Source organism: Oryza sativa, chromosome 7 (genome assembly GCF_034140825.1).
Source record: "Oryza sativa Japonica Group chromosome 7, ASM3414082v1".
Classification (NCBI taxonomy): Eukaryota; Viridiplantae; Streptophyta; class Magnoliopsida; order Poales; family Poaceae; genus Oryza; species Oryza sativa.
Window position 1 is genome coordinate 5,872,281 of NC_089041.1, and position 25,789 is coordinate 5,898,069.

The 25,789-nt window shown below is 40.2% G+C and overlaps 5 protein-coding genes across 21 annotated transcripts; 2 read left to right on the forward strand and 3 right to left on the reverse strand.

Moving 5' to 3' along the window:
• Positions 1–4,716: 4,716 nt before the first annotated feature.
• On the reverse strand, positions 4,717–7,307 carry LOC107276148 (polygalacturonase). The gene is made up of 6 exons (XM_015790405.3): positions 6,318–7,307; positions 6,102–6,233; positions 5,846–6,016; positions 5,724–5,744; positions 5,108–5,623; positions 4,717–5,018 (listed from the first exon to the last, which is right to left on the reverse strand). Exons 1-6 carry the CDS (start codon positions 6,543–6,545, stop codon positions 4,800–4,802), a joined length of 1,287 nt encoding a protein of 428 aa, XP_015645891.1. The 5' UTR covers positions 6,546–7,307; the 3' UTR covers positions 4,717–4,799.
• Positions 7,308–9,281: 1,974 nt separating this feature from the next.
• Positions 9,282–15,753, forward strand: LOC4342696 (uncharacterized). 17 transcript variants are annotated; one of them, XR_010742507.1, is made up of 10 exons: positions 9,282–9,449; positions 9,561–9,626; positions 10,398–10,663; positions 11,438–11,562; positions 11,952–12,048; positions 12,732–13,205; positions 13,801–14,138; positions 14,823–14,981; positions 15,057–15,358; positions 15,511–15,753. XR_010742507.1 is itself a non-coding variant. In XM_026027087.2 (9 exons), exons 3-9 carry the CDS (start codon positions 10,510–10,512, stop codon positions 15,093–15,095), a joined length of 1,386 nt encoding a protein of 461 aa, XP_025882872.1. In that variant the 5' UTR covers positions 9,282–9,449; positions 9,546–9,626; positions 10,390–10,509; the 3' UTR covers positions 15,096–15,501. The 17 variants fall into 17 exon arrangements, 16 of the variants coding, with proteins under 16 accessions (XP_025882872.1, XP_066168401.1, XP_066168400.1 ...); XM_026027087.2 differs by lacking the exon at positions 15,511–15,753 and having other exon boundaries at positions 9,546–9,626; positions 10,390–10,663; positions 15,057–15,501; XM_066312304.1 differs by lacking the exon at positions 15,511–15,753 and having other exon boundaries at positions 9,546–9,626; positions 15,057–15,501.
• A 207-nt stretch (positions 15,754–15,960) lies between these two features.
• On the reverse strand, positions 15,961–17,916 carry LOC107278493 (polygalacturonase). The gene is made up of 5 exons (XM_066312309.1): positions 17,710–17,916; positions 17,470–17,601; positions 17,189–17,380; positions 16,566–17,081; positions 15,961–16,449 (listed from the first exon to the last, which is right to left on the reverse strand). The coding sequence occupies exons 1-5, from the start codon at positions 17,851–17,853 to the stop codon at positions 16,216–16,218; spliced, it is 1,218 nt and encodes a 405-aa protein (XP_066168406.1). The 5' UTR covers positions 17,854–17,916; the 3' UTR covers positions 15,961–16,215.
• A 3,333-nt stretch (positions 17,917–21,249) lies between these two features.
• On the forward strand, positions 21,250–22,705 carry LOC112939642 (F-box/LRR-repeat protein At2g43260). The gene has a single exon (XM_066312310.1). The coding sequence runs from the start codon at positions 21,250–21,252 to the stop codon at positions 22,459–22,461; it is 1,212 nt and encodes a 403-aa protein (XP_066168407.1). The 3' UTR covers positions 22,462–22,705.
• A 1,043-nt stretch (positions 22,706–23,748) lies between these two features.
• LOC4342697 (small ribosomal subunit protein uS8z/uS8w) lies at positions 23,749–25,757 on the reverse strand. Its single transcript, XM_015789122.3, has 4 exons — positions 25,633–25,757; positions 24,487–24,624; positions 24,205–24,365; positions 23,749–24,062 (listed from the first exon to the last, which is right to left on the reverse strand). The coding sequence occupies exons 2-4, from the start codon at positions 24,617–24,619 to the stop codon at positions 23,964–23,966; spliced, it is 393 nt and encodes a 130-aa protein (XP_015644608.1). The 5' UTR covers positions 24,620–24,624; positions 25,633–25,757; the 3' UTR covers positions 23,749–23,963.
• Positions 25,758–25,789: the final 32 nt, after the last annotated feature.

The window sequence follows — 25,789 nt, forward strand, 5'->3', positions numbered from 1 at the left end:
ACCACGAGTTTGACAGCCTAGCTCTAATGCAGACAGTATCAGCTCATAAAATCTGATTGCGAGATACATAAGAGGATCAATTTTGGAATTATCAAGATTAGAAAGAAGATAATTTTGAAGCATGAGTTCTCATAGTCCAAAATTGGGTGGCATATGTTAGCGCCAAAATTTGGTAAGCCCCGAGGTCATCATTTGCTTAGAAACCATATCAGCTTCAGAGTCCTGGAATTGACCGATGGGAATTGTCACTCACTAGCAGTCGGATTCTTGGTTTTGGTTAAGGAAATTAATCAATTAAAGGAAGTTTATTTAGAAGAGATTGAGTTTAAGGAGGATACGACATAACAATTTATCTATTAATTAAGCAGAGTTAGTTAGTTCCCTTTTGTTTTTGGAAAGTGTGTTTAGTATCCGATCAGGACTTGTGCTTTTCCTTTTATCTTTAGAAAAGTTTGAGTTGTGTCCAATAAGGGCTTGTATTTACCCATGCGTATAAATATATACACCCGGAGTCATTGTAATCTATCTCTCGATCAATACAACTTTGGCACATCGATACCCTTTTTATTTTCGTCTTTCTCAACAAGTTCCTGTTTTGAGTTAGGCTACATCGGCTTCGATCTCTGATGAGGGGTAAGGCTTATTGTGGCTGTTTGTATCGGTGAGGCTAGGGCTTCGACACCCTAATCTTGTCGATGTAAACATATATTTATCATATATCTTAGTTAATCTAAGTCGATGTCTCAATTTACCTATATCGGCTAGATCTTTTCTAGGGTTTTTTTTATCAGTTAAATTGTTTCTTAGATCTAGATTAGCTAAGGTATCCACCACCCTGAAAATCAGTAAAAGGCTTGATTGTTTAGACTTTATGCTTCTTTTTCATACTAGCAAAATGCCCATGCGTTGCACTGGGTGAAGACAAAAATAAATAGTAATGGGTGTGTGGGAGCATAATGCCACTAGGTTAATTGAGATCCTTATAGTTAAATTGAATCTTTTCGGTGCAAGTAAGACGCTAACATGACATAATTATTTGTTGTTCTAAATCCATTTACATGGATTATAAGAAAGCTATTAATACCACTTTAAAATGAAATTATGTATTATACATACTAAAGTTTGAAACCCAAAAAGTATTTATTTTTTTCATGTATTATTATGAGTCGGTTGCAATGCATGGTTATATTTTTATACTTGATATTGATAAAACACTTTTTTTTACATACTGCAAAGAGTAGCAATAGTAAAAGAAATGTTTCTCGCTAGCTATCAGATCAACCTCACTGCACTCTAATTGCATAATTGCTTTCACTCAAAAAATCAAAAGAAATCGTGATGAATGGAAAGAAAAAAAAGGTGGTGTATCACATAATAGCTCTCACTCTAAAAAAACAGAACAAAAACATACCATGAATGGAAAAAAAATTGATGAGGACGAGGGAAAAAATCTGGATGTAAATACGATTCATTTTGTTGGTGACTATATATTTTTTTAAAAAAGAAAGACGCGTGATTGTTTTCTATTTTCTAAAATTAATTTATTTTGTCGGTAAATAATTCATTTTGTTGGTGGTTACATTTTTTTTAAAAAAGAAAGACATGTGATTGTTTTTTTACTTTTCCAAAATAATGAAATTGTTCCCTTTTTTATCTAATTCCTGGTAGACATGGGCCCAAAATTTATTTAGTGTTAATAGTCTTAGGCAAGAATCCTATTTAGGTGGTATTACTCGTGCTACAGTGCTCAGTTGCTATAGTATCACGCAGAACTGTGCTGTGTTGGGCTGCTGCTTCTCTGCTACGTGGGCTGAACTGTGCTGTGCTGGGCTGCTGCTTCTCTGCTATGTGGGCTGGTTGCTGGGTTGCGTTTGCTTTTTGTTGGGCCAGCCTGCTGCCGTCTTGGCTGGGCTGCTCGCTAGGTTTCTCTTTTTTTTTTCGTTTCTCTTTTATTTGAGAAGCGTCAGATAGGGGTGGGTGGAAAAAGACCGAACAACAAAACTGAGACCGAGAAATTTAGTCATCAATTCGGTCCTAGGTAGTGAAATACCGAATTTTATTCGGTCAATTCGGTTAGTCTCCTCGGGTAACCGAATAGACCAAAAAGATCGACTTACCAAAAAATATCTAAATGCAACCTACAATCCACTATGTTTAATAGAATTAAACTCTAATTTTCACATCCCTACTTCTTCTAGGCATGCAACCTAATAAGAGTCTTTACTTATAAGTGCTTACAAATTTTTTTTTTGTGATTTTTATGTTGAAAATTTCCATTATTTCTTTGCATATATGAAAATATTGTTGAATTTCGGTCAGGACCGAGACCGAGACCAAAAAGACCGAGACCGAATTTGTCAGTCCTGACATTTTTGCACTGAAATTCGGTCTTCACTTTTCAAAGACCGAAAAGACCGAAAGACCGAAGACCGAGACCGAAATTTTCGGTTAGACCGAATGGCCGCCCCTAGCGTCTGAGATCGCCGTAATGCATCCAGATTCATGGATTAGCGGCGAAATAATCACGTGGGCCCACCCTTTAATGATGGACGAAAAAAATCAACTGGAAGCCTTACTTATTTTTTAATTAGGTATAGGTATAGATTTAGTGCCGCATCAATTGGATTTGATTGCCGATAAAGGTTTCATCGGGGTTTCAGCTGATGAGTTATCTGGACGTTGCATCGGCTAACAAGGATTACATACAAATTGGTTTTAGCCGATTGCATTAAAGGTTTCACTAATTATCTAATCTTGTGGATTTAATGACATCGGATCACAAACCGATGTATGCTTAACCTTTGGAACAAGCAATTATTCTATACGTATTGATCAATTGGTTTCTACTTAATTATATTATTGTTTTATTACATTATCATCAGCCGATTGTTTTATATCATTATTTACTCAAGTGTAGAAATCTACATTGAACATATAGCCGATTGCTCAAAACCCTATTGACATTGGTCAGTATTGGCATCGGCTAGTATAATTATATCGGTATGTCAGTTGCAGGATCAAACTGACTGTCACACCCGCATCTCATCAATATTTTGGACCTGCACTGGAGCTAAGCAGATCTTCTATGCCGTTGTGTTCATCGCCTTACATAGGTAGTATAATTTGAACCCGAAGTAAAGTAAGGACTCGATCTAATCAATCCTGAAGGATGAATCATAATATTTTTTGAAGCTCTATTTCTAATCATAATGATATGAATCGAAGAATAAACAATTCACAACTATTCGTAATTACAACTATTTTACTCATGTGCACCTCTACATCACTTTTTTTTAAGATAATAATAGACCTGTACATAATGTGGTTCTCCTTTCATTCTATACATACACCTGTACATAATCTATTCGAGTTCAGATCATCCTCCTGTTTTATTAACTAGGAAGGTAGCCCGCGCATTCGCGCGAGCATGTACCGTATGTAGGATGAATTTGAGAAACTTATAGGGACAGTATACCAGCGAAATAATATCTGCAATGTTTCAAAATTGTGATTGTTTTTCATGAGTCTCTTCATTAGCATTACAAAATGAATTTAATTGTTATTTATAAAATTACCTATTGAAGATTGGGGTTGGTAACTTATGGTACCTAAGACATGACTCTTGAAGTTTCATATGGAAAGAGAAAAAACTTAGGCCTGTTTGGATCATTTAGTCCTCAGATTAAAAAGTTTGTCCCATACTGTTTGGATCAGGGACTAAAAAAGACTAAAGGCATGTGGACTGAGGGAGAAAGAAGAAAGAGGCTGTCACTTTAGCCCCTATATAATCCAATATGCACTTTTAGTCACCTTGTTTGGATTCTTAGGAACTAAAATGGAGGGACTAATGCATTAGCCCCATTAACCAAATATGGCCTAAGTTATAAAAGACATTACATATACTACCATATATAATTAATGGTTCTACTGATTTATATAGAAAAAATATATAATAACTTTATTATTTGATGGCAGACATCGATTGGTCATAGCTATGGATAATTCCTCATAGAAAATTATGAATATGTGTACAGTATAGGGATACAAATTAGAAAAAAAATAGTAGAAGTTATGAGAAAAAAAACAAAATATATGACTCTCAATTTTTACTTAATTCGGTAGTCCATCATTTCTAACCATTGGATATTTAGATGACCTAACATATTGTGTACAGTCCAACTAACTAAATTATTCGTCTTACCTCAGTTATGGATGTTGGACATGATTTACATATATAAAATTTTAAGTATAATAAAAAATACACACTACTCTGCCAATGTAGCGAACGATGTGTGCGACAGGTTCGCCACGGCTGGCTTCAACACGAACATGATCACGTACCTGATGCAGCAGCTGCACCTGCCGCTGGTGCACGGTAGATTCCTTCGCCGGCCGTCTCTGGACCATCGCCGCCGCTGGCGTTTTTTCCCAGCTCGGCATGCTCGGCCTCGTCGGGTCCGCGCTCGTCCCTGCCCTCTGCCCCGCGCCGTGCTGCGCTGCCGCCACCGCCTCGTGACGACAATCTATTTAGAGTATGTATGTATACGTACGTACGCACGTATGAGAGGGTGGGCCTATGGGAGAAGAGGTGGGTTGTGGGATTTTTTTCTAAAGATAAATATAATAGTTGAAAATAGTAGGTCTAGCGATTTATTATTATTATAGAAATATTGGGTCCACCGGTTTATTAGAACGCCATGTGGCGGCTTAGAAGCGTTTGTAGGAGTCTCACGTGGCGGCTTGAGAGCGTTTGTAGGAAGTTTAATGGACTTTTAGTATATAATAGATAGATAGATAGATTACTGAAAGCACAGGGCTATCCCTGATTTCTTCCATTTTGCGTTTCCGCAAGTGCTCTTGGCATCACTACCACCTCCCTTGATAGTGAGCTTGACGTCCTTCAAGGTTATTCCTTGACAAGGTACATTTCTGCTACAGTCCAGTTTGATAGCCTCCTTGGAAGCACTTGTGCCCCTGATGTTCTTGAAGACCACATTGCTAACTTGCACCGCAGATGTCTGATACAAAACCACTAAATTATAAGCATGCACATTATTTACACACATGGATAACTGAATAACAGAAAAGCTATCACTGAGATTTGTACCTGTTCCTTGCAGGGTGTAGCAGAATCACAGTAGTTCTGGTCGATAATGATTGGGTTCCAAACATTTTCCATGATCATGTTCTGGAACACGATGTTCTTCGCGTAGCCCCAACCGCCCTGCCATGTCTTGATGCGAGCTCCGTTGGTTGTGCCATATAGCCTGACGGTGTCGACGGTGACATTGTTGACATGAGCTTCAGAGTTGTGATCGCCTAAGCTCCCGATGCTGATGCCGTGTCCCGGTCCACACACCATGTTCTTGACATGTAAGTTCTCAGTTCCATCCTCAATCGACATGCAGTCATCCCCGGTCTTGATTATGCAGCCTGTCACTTGTACATTTTTACTTCTTGTGATATGGATGCCGTCGGTGTTTGGGCTAGTGCCTGGTGCTGTGATTGTCAGGCTAGAGATCCTAACATCAGTGCAATCCTCAACTGACATGTGGATTTGTTGGCTGTTTAGTAGCTTCAAGTTCTCCACTTTCAGATTTGAACAGGAGTAGAATGTCAAGGCCTGTCAGATGAAAAAGAAGTCAGACTTTGTTTGAGCAAAATAGCCAAAGTTTTATGAATTGTGATGTGCTAGAAGATTAGGATTTGGGAAGAAAACTCACCGTTGGAGCTTCAGTGCATGGCTGAAAAGAAGAGAAGAATAATATCCACATTAGAGATATTTCCAAAATAAAAATGAAAAAGAGTGTAATGATTCATAACTAAATAACTTCAGAGCACTTACAAGTTTTGCATTCGTTTTGCAGGAATTTTGCCACCAAATCTTGCCGTTTTCATCGACAGTCCCACCACCAGCGACAGTAAGGCCACTCACACCATTGAACATAATCCAGTGCCTAATAGTTTCCTTGCTCCAATCTGACCTCTTTGGAGGAGCCACCAACGTACCCTCTATCTGAAAATGTTCAGGAACTTAACATTTTTGAGTAATTGAATTTCATATGAAAGTAAATGCAAGTGCACGAGTGCATATTTCTTACCATGAACGTGATGCTTGATTTGCATGGACCAGATAGTGTAATGTGCTTGGTGAGGTATCTCTTGCCCTTTGGGATGAGAACAATGGAAGGTTGCGAAGAGGAGCAAGCTGCAGCCCATGCCTTTGCCAATGCCTGCAACAACGGTATTAGTTAAGTTTTGCTATTTGTCAGTCGCCTGAAAATAAAACAAAGACATTATACGGTGTCACATTTTACCTTCGTGTCATCATGTTGTCCATCTCCGTAAGCGCCATGTTTGCGCACATCGAACACCACCTTCTTTGACTCAAGAGACCTGCCTCTGAGACTATCATCTCCACTAGTTAAATGGAATGATGCATTCATGTTGACCTTGGCATGAACACTACACAAGAAGAACGACATGACGACGACATATGCAGAGAAAATGAGCACATTGCAAGCCATCTTTCCAACTGTTAACATATGTCAACACAGTTTCGGACGATGAACAGTGCAGAAATTCTAGTGTTGTTGTGAGTTCTGGACTTTGTAGAATGTGTTGATGGATGTGGCGATTGATGGAGACCAAGGATTCGATCAGGGGGTCTATTTATTCGCGCCGAAACCGGTTGGAAATCTTTGGATGTTCTCAACTCAAGGTTGCTTGTTGTTGATCAGCTAGATAGGTTGGGTTCAGATATTTGGATCCTAGTATCACAAGATTCTGTCGGCATGGGAACTGAGATAAATGTGCCTGAGTCCCTGACTCTTTGTTGCTTCACTACCTAGTCTACTTGTATGGCTAAATTACTTCCAGAGAAACTAATCCTGCTATTGAAAGAAGTTCAGCACTAAAAGAAAAATCAAGGAGACCTGGATCACAGTTGAGTACAGACAATCATCTAAAATCCTATGCATTTCATCAGTGCTGCACTCTTGAGACCCACTCTGAATTAACTTTGACAGATTTACGAGCCACAGGTCTCCTTGTGTCATTAAAGTGTATGTATTATTGTAAGCTTAATCAATTCTAATGACAACTCATCAGTCATCAACGAGAAAGAAGGCATGTGTGTGTGAATTCCAATGTGGTATTCTCTACAGATGCAGCCTATGATGCACGGATACGCGATACTGGTACGGCGATACAGATACGTTGATACGGCGATACGGGATTTTAAAAAAAAACATCAATACGTCGATACGGCGAGTATATATAAAAATATTTTTAAAAATAAAATATAGGAAACTACAAAAGGGTAAAGCAATAAGATTATCTTAAAAAATATTTTATGTATTGTTGCCTGTTACAAAAAATATAGTAAATATAGCCTTGTATTACAAATAGAGCAAGTATATTAAAGTTATAAATATATCAGAAGTATAGCATTGGGTCTTTAATGGGCTATTACACTGCTAGGTATCGGAGAAGTATCTGATAAGTATCGTGTGAGTATCGGTATTTATTTTTTCTTTTTTTTTCGTTGTTTAATGACCGATACTCCTCTGATACTGTATCGACATAGTATCGGACGTATCGCCGTATCGGATACGTATCAGATACCGGTACGGCAAGAAAGTGAAGTATCGGTGCAACATTCGCAGCATTATAATGTTTCACATAGGTTTCTGAATCTTGTGAAGTTAAAAATTCAGGTGTAAAGCTAGCTCTTAGCTGAGAAAGGAAAAGTACGGGCTCCAAGGAAGCCTATGAAGAGGAAACCAATGCAGATTTCAGGTGATTTCTCATAGATATCTCAATGAAAGTATGGACAATTCATGGAGTAAGCAGATGAACAACCTCTGCTGTTTGTGGCTTACAAGCATGGTGAAGAGGTGCAGAAAATTCTAGAGAGCAGCCTCTGTTGTGGGCTTGTGGCTTCCAAGCACATATTTCAGTGCTTTAAAAAATTAACAGGTGCTACATGATTTTATCAGTCAAAACATTTGTGGTTTTGAAAGTATGCAATGTTGCTTAGCCCAGTTTGTACTGTCAATTAATACGCAAATTTGCCTGACAACTCTGAAAATATCCAAAAAAAAAAGGAAGAATGAGGGATGATTCTGAAACTGTTTTGGTCTCAAAATTGTATGCTTATTATGCCAACCAATTTCAGAAAGTAAAGTCTTGAACCAGCTGTAAGCAATTTATTTTTTTTTGCGCACCACCTTTTTTTTTTCTTTTGGCACTCAACAGCCGAGACGAGCTAATGTCAAACATTTTCTGTAAGATTCTTCATCTGTTTTTTTTTAATTTTCTAAAATATCGTTGAGAAAAAGAGAGCATAAAACCGTGGCTGAACTTGAAGTATTTGCTAAACTCTGAAAATAGAGGGTTCCTATTTACCTAGCATGGTGTTTGTGCATATGGGTATTTCACGTAATCGCAAACAAAATTTGCAACTAACTTGGACAATATGATATATTTTTCAGATATTAATAAATTTAATGCTAATAAAAATAATCAAAGCTTGAATTTGAATATGAATAGTTCCCGATAAAATTATTTGAAAAGTTACCTCGATCAACTGAGCTACAATTGGTATACCCATGCCACACGAATGAAGAAAAAACAATTTATAGGAAATAGTTTTATATATGCATTATTAGCTGTTCAACAGCCAAGACTAAAAACAAATTAAAATAACAAATCATAAAATTAATTAATTGAGTTCTGCATTCATATTTTCGGAAGGGACATTCAGATCCCCTTGGTTGCCCTAATAAGCAAAAGCCAAAACTAAAATTTGAATTTTCAAACTAAATTTTGAGGTTGATTTTAAAATTTTTTCAACATGATTCTTTTTCAGTATTAACTTTTAAATCACTAAGACATATATAAAATTTTACTTATAAACTAATACTCCTATTTATTTTCTAATATACCATTTTAACTTATTAGTAGAGAATATGGACAACCCAGAGGGCCTCAAATTTTGACTCGCTGGTAAGACGGCAAAGCACAGTAGCACACAATGCGAAGACCAACGGAACGAATCCAACCTCCAACGTCCCTGAGCACCCCAGCCGTCGGATGCGTCAGATCCGGCCGTCCATTTGGCTCCCCTCGTAAAACGCGCTCCCACCCGGCAACCCAACGACATCCGGGCCCACCCACCAGTCTCCTCTCCGTTTGGGAACACGGGATTCCCAGTCCCGGCCCCACCCCCCCTACTCCCATTCCCATTCCCGTCGGATCCCATTCCCACGGGGGAGATTACTCCTCGGGCTTGGGATTCCGCCTCCTCTCTCTCTCTCTCTCTCTCTCTCCTCCTCGCGACTTGTCGGCGGCGACGGCGACGGCGACCTCGGCGGCGCACGGCCTCGCTCCCTCCACCGCCGCCTCCTTCCTTCGCCGCCGCACCGCGCGTCCCCGCTCCATCTCCGGTATGCGGTGCCCTCCCCCCTACCTGCGCTCCTTCTCCTGATTCCTCCTAATTCCTCCTCTCCCCTCCCTCACACTGCTCTCTCTCACTCGGCTAGGGTTTTCTCTTCTAGATCTCCGCGGGCGGAGCTCCCGGGCGCGGAGGAGGCTGCGCCGCGCGCGCGGGGAAGGCGCACGAGGTAGGGGGTTTCTCCTTCCTCCATCTTCTCACTGTGGAGTGTGGATTTTCTGGCTTGCTTGCTTGGGCGCGCGTGCGTGCGTGCGTGCCACTGGTTGCTTCGTTGGGGGGGGGGGGGTTTGCTTGCCGTGTCCTCCTGGATGATTGGGCGCGGTCTTTCTGACTGATTTCTCCTTCGCGTGGATCCGTGATTTGTTCTGTGTCGCATGGGGGGAGTGAATCCCAAAGTCGAGCGCCACTGCTTGAAGTTTTTGAAATGCAAACAGGAAGAGCGAAGGGGTTTTTCGAAATCATGTTCCTGGTAAAAAATTGGGGGGGTTTTTGAAGTCATGTTCCCGGTAAAAATTTGGGGGTTTTGGTTCTGTGGGTAAATCGAAAAAAACAGGATAAGAGTGCTAGTACTAAATCTGAAGTGTGCGTATGAGCTCCATACACATAACTATTGTGTCCAAATAAGCTCCGTGCCTTCACCATATGATGCAACATATTATGAAGCTTTGTTGCGTTCATTTAATCTGTGTTTTTGGGGATCTATTTGAGGTACATTGATGTACTAAACTCTTCTGTAATTTGGTGATATCAAGGTTTTGTCTTCACATGACTAGATATGGCTCGGCATCTGATTATGTGCTTTCTTATGCAATTGTTGTCAACTGTTATCATCTGAAATTTGAAATTTCCAATGTTAGGGCAGTCTAGAGTTAAGTTTGAACTGCATTCTTTGCATTCCCTGTGAACTTATTCCTCACATTCACTTATTTTAGCTTTGCAGTGCTATTTTCATTCTGAAGGAAATTGCACGGTTAATCTGAATAGATTGGTCAGTGGTTGTCTGCATTCTACATATGATCCAGATGGTTTGGAGATATTCAGTGTAATCAACAATGCAGACACGGAAAAAGGGTGCTACGAAAAATGCACTTGGGGATCCTGCCAGTACTAAAACTAGTAGGCAACCCAGAAGAGCAGCTCAGGCGGCAGCTTCTGAAAAGAAAGTGAATGATCTTATTACTTCTTCTGCCAAGAAGAAGAAGTCTGGTAAAGTTCTATTTTTCAAGTGTACATGATGTGTATGTTAATGCAAAATCAATTTCTTCTAAACCAAATTATTGGTACAGGCATGCTTAATGGTTGTTTGACTTTCATTTATTCAAATAAACTGACAAAACTTACTCATATGATGTATAGGATAATTTATAGATGCTTTTCTTTAACTACTAAGATGTATTTTCATGGTTCGAAACTTGCAATAACATATTGTGAAATGATACATGCTTCTAGAATAAACAAATACATTTTGTCCTTGTTTAAGTTGTTGACTATTAATCTATTCCTACACGTAAATTGTTTGTTTAATTTACTATATTGGTGTAGTGCCCATGTGCTGGAACAGTTTTGAAATAAATTTATGTCATTTTCTAATCTTGAAATTCCAAAACAAATATTTAAATATAAACGAAACAAAATCTACCAGCCAGCTATTGACATATATACATGTAAACATGATATATTTTTCTGTAAAAAATATCCTGCAAATAATGCACACATGTCTACATGGATCCATCCACAGAAGATAAGCATAAAGCACAAGATCACTGTCACCAACTCTTTCTTTTAAGGAGTAGATTTTCAATTTGAGCTTAATTCTTCCACCTCTTATCGCGAAAAGAACCAAACAACATTCTTTATGTGCATAACCGTTTCTTATTTACTATTTAATGCTGTATATCTGGTGAAGTTATGATACTGATTAGGATGTAGCAATGGCTGTATTTGGTTCTTTGCATTTTAAAACATTTGCTTGCCATGCAGTTGGAGCCCCTTCAAAGAAAAACCGAGCTTCTAAAGGTGGAAGGAAGTTGATATCCGCATGTGATGCAGCTAATTCTGAAAATGAAGTTTCTCAGGTGGTCTCTGGTATACCACACGATCAGAAGGTAAAATATTTTGACTGAAGTGAACTTTTTTGGCTACTTTTCTTTTTGACCACTGTAGAGTAAATTTCGTCCAAAAAGAATAGAGAAAGGGGGAACAGTACATTAACTACTTAATGCCTGTTCCGGCACATGATTATTACACTTTTATTATTGAGCTACCAAATTAACATCTGAAAAATATTGTACTCTTTTGGTTTGGTTGTTTTAGATCATCTATAATGTTTAGCCTTTTTGTAACACCTGATAATCGTGCATTGGCATGTACGGTGTTGCTTCACTACAAAGTTTTCACAACAAAATTTGGAACTTATTTTTCCTTTATTATTTATATTGGTATAATTGCTATGCGTACGTAACTACTTATGCATTTATTTTTACTACTTGGGCAGCAGTCAGATGACAATGTTGATGGGAGGCCATGCAATTCCATATTTTCCCCTGCATATCACCTTCAGAAAGAATGTGGTGCGAGTAACTTCGCCAAAGGTATATATAATTGCCATATTTTGAATTCATCTTTTGATGCCGTCATTGTTAAGTTTTGGACTAGGACGCTTTAAACATCTGTGAACCATAACATCGTATAAGTTTCAGGGTATAAAGATTTTTCTAACTGCTATCAACATTCAGCAATACATCCTTGCAAAAAAAAAAAACCCAACAAAATGATCCTGCCCTGATACATGCTGCAGTCAAATTCTTGAACGAAAAACTTTTACTAGTTTTGTGAGTGGAAAATATATCATAACTTTTACACTATTGTGTTGTCTTGTTTGCCTGAGAATGAAATGGAATATTCACTCCTGCATTGTCTTAGGTGATGTCCATGAGAAATTATGACTTTTAGGGGTTATTATATAAATATTATGAGCTCCAGCATTAGCACTAGGAATTCTGTACTCTGACAGATTTCAATGCAAGTTTTGAATTTAATTTGCTCACAGGTGGATATTTCAATTTAACGAGATGGTTTATCTGTCAACAAAGGGTTCCTTTCTGATTATCAAAATTAGTTTGTTGTCATCTATTGTTGGAACCTGTGCCCTAGTAATAGTACATGTCTCATCGTGCATGCTGTTTCTATGTGACTTCATTGTGGCTGTGGTGCTCATTTTGCTCTCCATACCATGTTGCTCCAGTAGTTGATTCTTGAAGCGTTAATCATGCAGGCTTAGAACATAAAGGTGATACATTGGGTTCGGTTAGCTCAGTAGAAGAAAGGACAACACATGCTCAAGGTAGAAAAGAAGTTACCACCAGCAGATCTGAATCCACTAGCCATGCAGTTAAGACTTGTGTTGGGAGCGATCACCATACACTAAATGCACAATCAGCTTTCTGTAACACACCGCTTGAAGAGGATGAATTCAGTGAACTCGGAAACCTTTCTTCAGAAGTGTCAGCAATATATCTTGCCATGCAGCAGTCCAAGTTGGAGTGCATTGATGAACATAGTCAAGATTCAATCTCAACAGAAGGTTATGTTGATCCTGAGGACACTGAGGAATATGATGATTTTGATCCATATGCTTTTATCAAGGATTTGCCTGATTTATCACTAGTGGTCCCCAAGTTTCGCCCTGTCCTACTCCCCAAGCAAACTCGGAGTTGTCCTACAACTACCCTGGTACTTGATCTGGATGGTAATATATACTTCCTGTCTGAGCACTTGTGTTCACTACTACACTAAGGAGCCTTCTGTTCCATTTCTGTGATTAACTCCAACTACTTTCAAGCAGGAGTCTATTTATGTAATAATAGTTATTAGTGAATGGATGAAGTTAGCTACATCTGTTTACTGTTATTTTAACTTCATCATTGTCTCCTGCATCTATGAATTGGTGTTAATGGTACAAATTTGAATTCAAATAACTCTAGTACTCTACCTAAAGGCTGGAAACTGGTAAACAGGAGCCACTGATGGACTTTCAAATGCATCATGATTTTATTATTACCAATTTACCATACCTTCATTGGCATGAAATATTAATAGTCAACATACATTTGATGTTGGTGTTTGATTTTTGCCTGCTGCGTGGCAGTAATCCTTGGACATAGCAGTTGGTACCGCCCCCACAAACAAACCTTGATTTAGCTTTATCCTAGTTTTATCCTATTCTTTTTTGTTCATTTTTGTTTGATCTATGTGTGCTCTTTTATAACCAGCTAGACATATTTTCGAAATTGTCTTTTCCTTTCTCCTTTGATGTTCATTTTGTGTCACTCCAAACAATGCAGAAACACTTGTGCATTCAACTCTTGAACCATGCGAGGATGCTGACTTCGCATTTCCAGTTTATTTTAACTTCAGAGAACACACAATATATGTCCGATGCCGTCCCTATCTCAAAGAGTTCTTGGAGAGGGTTGCCAATTTGTTTGAGACAATCATTTTCACTGCAAGTCAAAGCATTTATGCAGAACAGCTTCTCAATGTTCTTGATCCTAAAAGAAAGTTGTTCCGTCATCGTGTTTACCGTGATTCCTGTGTTTATGTGGAGGGAAACTACTTAAAGGATCTAACAGTTCTTGGACGTGACTTAACTCGTATAATGATTGTTGACAACTCTCCACAGGTATGCACTTAGCTATCTCAATTTTTGTGCGACAACATCTGTTCAATACTTCAATCTATGCTAACTTTATCCTGGTTTTAGTGGTTTGTATTCACATTGAAATGCCTATTTGTTTCTTGGTGGATATAAATTGTGTTATAGTGGTGGACGACTACAAAGATAGGTGTGCATCAGTTACCAGGGGTTGTGAACTTGTGATTGAAGCTGTCAACTTTGCTAGGTGTCTCCAGTAACTTGCTAATTGTTGTGACATATAGTTTCCTTACTACTTTCAGGGTCTCTTAAAGATTATCCGAAAGTTCACTACCTCCAGCAAAAAAAAAAATGTTCTTGTTTACTTTTCAACCTCAAGAGTTAACCTTGGCTACAATTTAATATCATATATTTTGCTCACGGCATTTTCATAATGAAACTAACATTTTTTAGACAATAAATTGGTCGAAATTGGTACTATATTTTTGCAACTAGAGTTAGTTTTGTAGTAATATAAATTACAAAGCAAAATCTTGCTATTGGCTTTCACTGGTAGTTCAAACTCTAATTAAGTAATTATATTTAGCAGTAGCAGGTACCTTTTAGTTCTGAAATTATGCATTTTATTCAGTTCCATATTTGTAGATCCCCATCAACTATTATTGTTATGGTTATGGGGACATGAATAATGTACTGATGTCCTGCTTACAGGCTTTTGGATTCCAGTTAGACAATGGCATTCCTATTGAAAGCTGGTTTGATGATCCCAATGATCAGGAGCTGTTGAAACTGCTCCCATTCTTGGAAAGCCTGGTTGGCGTTGAGGATGTTCGACCATATATAGCCAGGAAGTTCAACCTCCGTGAGAAGGTAGCAACCGCATCGTCTCTTTCAATGGACCTGCAAATGTGATCCACTTTTGCTTTGGAATATGTCTCTGTGTAGGTGGTAATTTCGATAAATGCAGAAGGGCTGGTATGGTGATTCTGTAGAGTTTAGGCTGTAGTGTATCAGGATCCCCCCTGTACTGCAAATCTTGTATGTCTTTAGAACCGCCATGTACAATGTTCTCCAGATGTAAGTTCGTACTGGAAGAATTTGGGGATCCCATGTATGGCTAATCAAGGTTACTAGGTTCATGGTGGTGAACTTTCCAGCAATGCAGATAAAATTGTTCAAAAAATGTGTTCTATTGTGATTGTAAATGCCGTGGACTGCATGCTCCTAACATCTGGACGATTGGTCAGGTAGCTGAAATAGTCCGTTTTTTACTTTGACCTATCCTTAGTTTAATTTATGATTTCCTGTCATGGTTGTTTTGCCAACTTATGTATCTTCTGCCCTAACAAAATGGAAAAACGGGTGCGAAATCTGATACTACTTTCATGCCTGTCTCCAGAAATTATTACCTATCCAGTTGTGGTGACGGTCTCATTAGTCATTTCCCAACAAGATGTGTTTACTTAACGCAATGGTACTGTGGAGGAATGCTCTGGTTGTAATTGTATAAATTTCACGCAACTCTTTGAGTTGCCATCATGTGTGCCCTCTGTTATTCAGTTGTGAAGATGCTGTGAGCATCTGAGATGTCGTATTGCTTTTGTTGTTCTTTCATATGATGGGATGAGACTTACTTTGCATCGCTTGTTTGATTTGATATCCGAATGCTGCACGAGTCCTTTTTGAAGCAGACCGATTCGTGTGGTTTTTCATTTTAACAGATGTAGTCCAATTTCTCAGTTTGGTGTCAATATAAGCATTACAGCAACTCTACAATGTTTGATTTAATTACACTAGAGGAAAAGAGGAGAAAAATCTTGCAAACAGTAAATTACTGATGCTCCTCATCTGATGGTCAACATTGATGATTATATTTTGCCATGATTTAGAGTGGTACGAGTTACAAGAAATAATCTCAATTGCAAATTCCTATACACTTCTGTACATGTCATGTATTCCTCCTGTACATGTTCTTCTGAATATATACACCTGTCTCTCTAGCTCCACGATGTAAAATACTCCTACTTCTCTACATCTTCCAAGGTCCAAGGATGTTCATGTTTCAGATCAATTCCTGAAACCACATGGATGTTCATGTTTCATGTCAGTTCCTGAAACCACATGGCTGTGGACTGACACTCCCGGATTTCTTCCATTCTGCGTTCTGGCAGGTGCTCTTGGCATTACTGCTACCTCCCTTGACAGTGAGATTGACATTCTCCAAGGTTATGCCATGGCAAGGTACACTGCTGCTGCAATGCAGCATGATGGCCTCCTCTGATGCACTTGTGCCCCTGATGTTCTTGAACAGCACATTGCTCACCTCCACTGCAGATTTCTGCAACCAAAATTATATATATGAAGTTAAGCTTTGACTGCACAGATTAATTAATGCCAAGAAATTAACCGTGTTAAACGTAATTTTGTCCAAAATTCAGTTTTAACTTTGTATACCTGTTGCTTGCAGGGTGTAGAAGAGTCGCAGTAGTTTTGGTCGATGATGATGGGGTTCCAGACATTGTCCATGACCATGTTCTGGAACACGATGTTCTTCGCTGAACCCTTTCCTCCCTGCCATGTCTTGATGCGAGCTCCGTTGGCTGTGCCATACAACCTGACATTGTCGACGGTGACATTGTTGACATGAGCTTCAGAATTATGATCACCCAAGCTACCGATGCTGATGCCGTGTCCCGGTCCACACACCATGTTCTTGACATGCAGGTTCTCGGTTCCGTCCTCGATTGACATGCAGTCATCCCCGGTCTTGATCATGCAGTCTGTCACCTCAACATCTCTGCTGCGTGTGATATGGATTCCATCAGTGTTTGGGGCTGTTTCTGGTGCTGTGATCGACAGGCGAGACACCATCACATCGGTGCAATCCTCCACTGAAATCTGGATTTGCTGGCTGTTCACCACCTTCAGATACTCTACCTTCAGATTCTTGCAGGAGTAGAATGTCAGTGCCTGCGATAGGTAAAAATAAGACAGAGTTTGTGAGATAAAATGTCATCAAGATTTTGTTGCTGCATTGGAATGTTCATGGTAGTAAGCAGAGGTGTAAGGACACGTACCGTTGGAGCTTCTGTGCATGGAAGCTTTGAGTTGGTTTTGCATGAATTTTGCCACCAAATCTTGCCATTTCCATCTATGGTCCCACCACCAGTGACAGTAAGACCAGTGACACCACTGATCAGAATCCAGTGCCTTATGGTCTCCTTGCTCCAGTCTGACCTCTCTGGAGAAGCCACCAAACTACCCTTCACCTGAAAATTTCGCAGAAATGGAATTCAGATTCTTTTTCTTACAAAGAAATGTATATAAACTTATGCATTTATAATCAATTCTAACTCACCATCAATGAGATGCTTGATTTGCATGGACCAGACAGTGTTGTGTGCTTGATCAGGTATTTCTTGCCCTTGGGGATGAGCAAAACTGCAGGTTTTGCAGAGGAGCAAGCTGCAGCCCATGTATCTCCCAATGCCTATGCAAGGTGACACAAGAAAAAACAACGGTTAGATCTCAGAAACTATGATTTGCTCCTGAACCAAAAACCTTTTGACATATTCTGGTGTCATTGCATTGTACTCACTTTGGTGTCATCATGTCGTCCGTCTCCATGAGCCCCGTAGCTCTGTATGCTGAACACATTACTGCCAACATCTGCATCAGCACTATGCAAGAAGAAGAAGAGTGCAAGGAGAGATGCAGAGACAATGAGCACAGTGGAGGCCATTTCTCAGACTAAATTTGACAAGTTATGACAAGTCAGAGATGAAGTAAAGTGGATGTGCTGCTTCTTGATGTGGTGATTGATGGAGACCATTGGTTTGATCAGGGGAGCTATTTATATGCGCCGATACGTGTTGGAAATCTTTGGATGTTTTCTACTCAGGTTGCTTGTGGTTGATTAGCTAGTTTGGTGTGGATTTTTGGGGTGTAGTATCACAAGATTCTGTCAGCATGGGAACCGAAATATATGGCAGTGTTCGGATTCCCTGGATGGGTGCCGCACGGAAAACGGAGCGATTCATTAGTGCGTGATTAATTAAATATTAGCTATTTTTTTTCAAAAATGGATTAATTTAATTTTTTAAAGCAACTTTCGTATAGAAACTTTTTTAAAAAACACACCGTTTAGCAGTTTGAAAAGCGTGCGCGCGGAAAACGAGGGAGAGTGGTTGGGAAACTTGGGTGCCGAACACACCTGTGCCTGAATCCTGAGTTTCTGTTTTGCTTCAGCAAAAGGTCTACCTTTTAAGGATAATTCCTTCCAAATTAGCCATTTATGCTCTCAAATTTCACCACTAGGAGAGAAAAAAGGACATTAGGAGATAAATTTTACTTAGCAAAGATGCTCAATTGAAACAATAAAATTTCTTCAGTACTGCTGCACTTCAGAGTTCAGCTTACATGAAAACTGAACCCCTGACTGATGTACAACCTGGCCTCAAGAATAAATATTAACATAGCCTAATTGAAAGTGAAAGTTAATTACACAAAAATTCCATTGAAACACAATATGATGACCTATGCTCTTGTTTGATCATGTTTCTCTCAAAAATCAACTGTCTAGATACTTCAGATGTGAGCTCTTAGCTCAAAAAGGAAACACTTGGGGCTCAAAGAGAGCTTAGTAAGGGACAGACTTCCTATCTGGGAATTTTCGCATGGCCAAAGATTGATCATGTATATCTTATTGAAAGTTTGGGGGAATGCATTGAGTAAGCAAGTGAACAACCTTAGTTGAATAGGGGAAGGAACAAGTATATCTTTTTTGGTTTCTGGAAACCTTTTAGGACAGACTCACAGCTGACAGATAGTATGTATATTTCAGTTTATTTTGTTCTTTCAGTTCATCTATTTTGATTATAATAGTAGCTCTCACTCTATGGTTATGCTAAGTATTTCCAGAGCAAAAATCTTGAAACGCGCAAGCAATCAGACCAGGTTATTTTTATTTGGAGGAATGCCTTATTTTAATAAAAATATGTGTGTCCCAAGTTTTTGAATTTGCACCTGTTCAATTTACGAAAATTCTGAGAAGATATATTGACATGTAGATTAGCCACAGATATGCACACACAAGATCATGCCAAAAATATATGATGACACATGTATTATAAAAGAATAGGAGATTGTTTTTCTTTGACAGTTGACATTTTCTTCAAATCTTGGTTGAAAGTTAAATTATCAAATTCTTCATTGAAACTTGCCCCTACAATACATTTGGAACTTGGAAGCAACCCTTTTCCCACTCACAGGTTGAAAATTAAACTAAAATCGACTTCATTTTCAAGTTGTAAGTGAACAAAGCTAAGCATCTTTTACTAACAAACGAAATCGACTTTTTTTTCGGATTGTAAGTGAACCAAGCTATGCATTTTTTTTACTAACAATATTTTAGTAGAAAGATTGGTGGCAGAGTTATATAATAGGTGGAGTAGAAAAGGATGGCAATGTAGTAGCTAAGGAGGTTCCCCTGCCATATCCATTGCCCATTGGGTTCCTTAGATTCTGAGAATGCCAATTTGGTATTTTGCTTGTACAACAAAAGCATAAGATGTTCAGTAGGAGCAACAAAAGAAAACGAATTTAATTCCTCGTAATTTGTCCAATTCCATTATTTGGATTTAATCTTGCACCTGTTCGATTTACGAAAATTCTGAAAATATGTATGGACATGTAGATTAGTTGAAATATATGCACGAGGCAAGATCGTGCCAGAAAGATATGATTATATGAGTCTCATAAAAGGTTAGGAGTTTGTTTTTCTCTGATAGTTGACATTTGTTTTTCTCTGAAAGTTGAAATATCGAGAGACCTTTGTTGGTTCTCTTTTTCCTCACCAAACAATGAGAAAATGAAATAGAAGGGGCTGTGGATATGAATCCTCAAATGCTAGAAGAAAGGGACTTTTTTTTTTTGGTAAATCTAAATCAAGAGCATCTCGATTTAGTACTAACCAGCGACAGGACATTGATTGGAAAATTTTACTTAACTATAGTACTAGTCCATCAAATAAGTAGAGAAATACATTTCTATCACCTATGTTTCAAATAAAATTTTCTCTTAAATTACTCATGGGATTTACGAATCCGATTACACCATTATGTTCGTAACAAATAAATTTTCTTAACAAGATCTCACATGATTATATTTTTGATGAAAAATTACAAATTACTTTTATAATATATCTAAATTACTTTTAGATATCATTAAATTACTTCTTAGACATATAAAAGTAAATTCAATAAAGTTTATAAGTAATTTATATATATTATAGAACTAACTTAAAAAAAATAACTTATCACGACATTAGAAGTAAATCCATTGTGGGGGGGGGGGGGTAAAAAAATAAGTCTATCTAAAATTTAAATTTAATCAACACAAATTATGAAATTGACTAAAAATGATAATAAAATAAACAACTCATAACATTATTAATGTATAAGAAGTATCAAATTTAAAAGTAATTTATATATATATATGATAAAAGTAACTTACATATTAATAAAAGTAATTTACAACATAGATATTTTTTAATCAAAATATAATCATGTAAGATCTTATTGTAAACATTTAATTCATTGTAACGAACATAATGGTATAATTGGATTATAGATCAGATAAGTAATTTAAAAAAAAATTCTATAAGAAGAAAAAAAGATGTGGTAGACAATGCAACCGGACTTGAGAGTGAAGTCTCTGGTTAAATACAGCATACGGTCTCTGTATAGTCGCGTCTTTTTTTTTTTCATATATCCCGGATGTCCCATTGTGGATCTATCTCTATCAAATATAATACAAATAGTTACAAAAAAAATTGTTATTAGAGTATATTGACATGATCTTTTCCAATGATACTCACGGGTAATTGTATCGCCAGGCATGATAATATTCTAGAGACATCAAACTAATTTCACCTTGACTTAAAATTAACCGCTAAACAAAATTAAACTCTGAGTTTAGGACTTGATCAGATTCAGTCTCCGAATATGTTACTACTACCATAGACTAGTAGAAGTAGTAGCCTTATAATAGGTCTAGTATTCGGACTGCTCGTCAGCCCTTGTGTATAAGGTGAGTGAGCTACTGTTTCACTTCTGACAAAACCTGCACGCCGTCAGCAATGGCGCCACCGCCGCGGAAAAGGCGGCGAGTTGACGGCAGCGGCGGAAATGGTGGCAACTATCCTCTCGTCGCCACCCCCAACGACGGCGTCCTGCCAGTGGACCTGCTCAACGCCGTCCTCCTCCGCCTCCCGGCGAGGCCGGCGTGCCGCCTCCGCGCCGTGTGCCGCCCGTGGCGCGCCGTGCTGTCCGACCCGCGGTTCGCCGCCGCGCACGCCGCCAGGCACCCGGACCCGCACCTCGTCGTCGCCGCCTGCGACCGCCTCGACGCCGGCGGGATCGAGCTGGTGGACGTCTACCTCGTGGGCGCGTCCGGCGACGTCGCCAAGAGGGTGCCCGCCGGGAGGTGCGACACGGACGCGGTGTCGTCGGCGCGCGACGGCGTGGCTCTCCTCGTCGGCAACGACCGGCGGCTCCGCGTGCTCGACGCGGCGGCGTCCGCCGCCGTCTCCCTCGTTCCCGACGGCGAGCACCACCCCATCAACTGCTCGTTCACGCTCGGCCGGGCCGCGTCGTCGTCGGGAGAGCACAAGGTGCTCCGCATCGGCACGGTCGTGCACGGCGAGCCGCAAGTCTGCGCGGTGCTCACCCTCGCCGTCGCCGGCGGCCGTGGTCAGAACGCGCGGTGGAGGGAGGCGCCGAGCCCACCGCTCGTGGTCAGAACGCGGCGCGGGGACGTGGCCGTCGCCGGCGGGGTCGCCTACTTCTTGCTGCGCCGCGCGTACCTCGCGGACCGGATCGCGGCGTTCGACCTCGAGGCGGAGCAATGGCGGCCGGCCCTCGTCGGCGGCCCGCCGCTCGCCGCGTGGCGCCCGACCCGGCCGGACCGCCCCCGCGTCACGCTCGCCGAGCTGGGAGGCTCGCTGGTGGTGGCCATCGACGACCACCGAGCTGCCACCCTGGACCTGTGGTTCCTCCTCGCCGCCGGCGACGGCGAGCAGCACTGGTCGAAGCAGTACACGGTCACCATGCCGTACCACCGGCGGCCATGGCGGTGCGACGGAGAGAGGGCGGAGCCAGTGGTGGTGCTCGACGACGGGAGGATCGTCTTCTGGGTGTGGGCCGGCGGCAGCGGCGGGACACGGCACGGCGGCGGCGTGATGCGGGTGTACGATCCGATCACCGGCGGCCACACCGACGTGGCGACGGCGGCGAGGTGCGCCCACGTCGGCGTGTACACGGGGAACCTGCTGTCCCTAGTGTCGGAGTAGTAGTCAGTGAGCTCTCTGCCGATAATGAGGTGCACTACGAGCAGGTGCAGACTATAAGCCAACTATAGACATATATCGAGGAGATGAAAGAAGAGAGATGAGCAGTGGGGCTACAGATTTGTAGCCACCTGTTGCAACATGAACCATATCGAGGAGATGAAAGAAGAGAGATGAGCGGCAGAGCTACAGATTTGTAGCCACCTGCTGCAACATGAATTCCAAGACGAAATGTGTGTATGATAGGTGGGACTAGATATTAATAGTACATTATATATTTATAGGTAACTATTATATGAATTGGCTATTAAATTGACTATAGATGATTTAGAGACAGTAGTTGGCTATACTATTAAACTTCTCTAAGTACTTACGTGAACTTTCTACCATTGCCCACGTTCATGTAGATGTTAATGAATCTAGACACACATATATATGTCGATTCATTAACATATGAAATGGAGGACGTAGTACATACAATTAGAACTTCAATTTCCAACGGCTACATATGTTTACTCTCGATCAAGACCTAAAAGCACACCCTCGAACTGGCCTCTCTTTCATAGGAACCCAGTCTTGTTCGAGTCAATCTTATTGATGGTTAGAAGCAGAGTTCACGCTTTGCTCTAAACTGAGGTCTAGCCAGTAGATAGTAGAGAGGAGGGCTAAATCCAGGTTAATGTCCCGTCGCTCAATCCATCTTTTTCATAATAAGATTTGATTATATGACTCAATCCATTGAGAGAAGTGATGGATTTTATAGAGGAGATACGCCCATAATAAGTATATTGATTCCTTATATTCTTATATATCTATTTGATGTTTTGGTCATCAAACCATTGAGAGAAGTGATCGATTTTATAGAGATACGCCCATAATAAGTATATTGATTCCTTATATTCTTATATATTTATTTGATGTTTTGGTCATCAAATCGGTCGATGCTATACTACCATAGAATCATGTCTAAAAAAGTGAAAACTATTTACAAATGCTATTATATGAATGTGTTTTTTTTATTGATAAGTCAATTAATATCATGTTGCAAAATTACATTATATTTTGTTTAAAATTTGAGGACTGACTACACACGTTTGTTCTGGGGCAGGCGTACTGTCTTCACCAGATAGACTAATCGCCAATGTGCCCCACTAATCGTGCAATTTTGTGAGCGGATTAGGCAGAGCAGCAAAGCAACAAACCGAGAGAACACAAATAGCTCGCAGAAAAGTTTTCAGTAACTTGTAAAAGATCCCAGGAAGTTTATAGTAACTTGTAAAAGATTAGGAGTATCAAAAAGGCAGGCACGCATCATGCAAGATTCTGAGCCATCATACGATGGAGAAAAGTACAGCAGCTCACTCAGTCGCCAAGCAAAATAAAAACAGATTGGGGGGTAATTCAGACATAGGAGACAATAATCTTAACAAGTTCTCAGACTCCCACTACTAACAAAGCTCTTCTTGCTAACACCTGAGAAAATCTTCCATGTGAGATGAATATCTCTAGTAGAAAAAGCCGAGCACCTTGCCTCCGACGTTCTTCCGCCTCGCTTCTTCGTGGTCCATGATTCCGGCAGAGGTGGTAAGGACAATGTACCCAAACTACATAACATATCATAGTTAAAGTCAGAGGGCATTTTCACAGAAATAACTGAAGCTAAGTGATGAAGTATTTCTCAGGCGATGTAACTTAAGCTAAGTGATGTCTCTTGACAAGTTGGTGGTTTCGATTTTGTGAACTAACCTGACGGGAGGGAAGCAGCCTAGCAGTCCAGGACTCGATTTCCTTGACACCAACATCAAAGCGTGGGCTGATGACACCACACTTGTTAAGGCGTCCATTCAGCTCAACCACGATCTTGCCAGACCGGTGGTCATCAACAAACTCAAACTCACCAATGTAACCTGCAGTCAGAAATGTAACAGTATGGGTTGTGGCATGAGTCCTGACATCATTGTGTATAAACAATCAATCACAGCTTCATGTCTACAGATCAGTAACAGTACACGCTGAGAGAAGACATACCATGCTTCTGCATGACGATGAGGAACTTGATGATCACCTTTGACGAGGGCCGGATAAGAACTTGGCGCTTACCACGCTTCTCAGCATTGTACATGGTTTTCAGAGCGTCATTGAGGACACTGACTCTCACCATCTTGTCTGCAAAATATGAGAAGAAATTTGTATTACTTAAATATTTTGTTAACAACAAACCTAAAGACAGTGCAACTACCAAATGTTTTTCCATTGTATTTTCCACAGGTAGAAAATGGTCTAAAAATAGATGATCACTAAGCTCAATATGACAGATATAATTATAGACAAAACACCTTAACTACAAATAACAATCACAAATGCATGTCTGTTTTGTGATGAGTGTATAACATATACATGCAACACACAAATAATCAAGGATCACATTTGAGGAATGGCCTGAAAGAAGTTGCCTAATGGTAATCATAAGCATTTTACATCATAACTGTTATCAAATCAAGTAATTGCAACTACTATCATGGGCTTCTTCAGAAAACAGCGATCTGATCAAGCTGCAGGTTCTTGAGCATTAAGAATCCAACAAAGAAAAGAACATATCTAAGCAAAAACCAGACCAAGCTGCCAATCTGACGATGAAAAACGAAATGGCTGCCTTACTGGTTTCTAAACAATATGAGTAACAAAAAACCTTCACTAAAACTACAACTACTCCATCTAACATGGTAGTACCTACCAAATTTTTTGTTAAAAAAAGTTCTCTTCGTTCTACTGCACATCGACCCAACAAAAAAAACTCAGGTTCTAGCTGCGAGACATTTCAAACTGAAAGGACTCGACGTTGTATACCTAGATTCAAAAATAAATTAACAAATCTGCCTCACTAGCCTAACACAGCAACAATTCATGCGGAATAAAAAGGATATGACCAAGCACTTCCCGAATTCTAGTTCCATCCAAATACCACAGAGCGCACGCACTCTCACTCTCATCGTCTACCCCAGTTGGTAGGAATCACAAGGGTTCAACCCAGCAGCAAATCAGACCCACACCAAGAACCAAGATCACGCGAAAGGGACGTCGTCCTCGAGCGCGATCGATCACAGGGGGTAAAGTAAAGCCACGCACACGAGGAAGAGAGGGGAGAGAGGGTAGGGTAAGGGAGATCCTCCTCACCTGGCGGCGGCCGGAGACGGAGAGCGCGCGGTGGAGTGCGGCGGCGGCGGCGAAGGCGGCTTCTCTGCTCGGGCGGCGGCGGCTGAGGGTTTTGCGACGAGTGCGTGGTGCGCCCCTCTTATAGCGCGATCAGGTCTATCTGGACCGTCCGATCGGG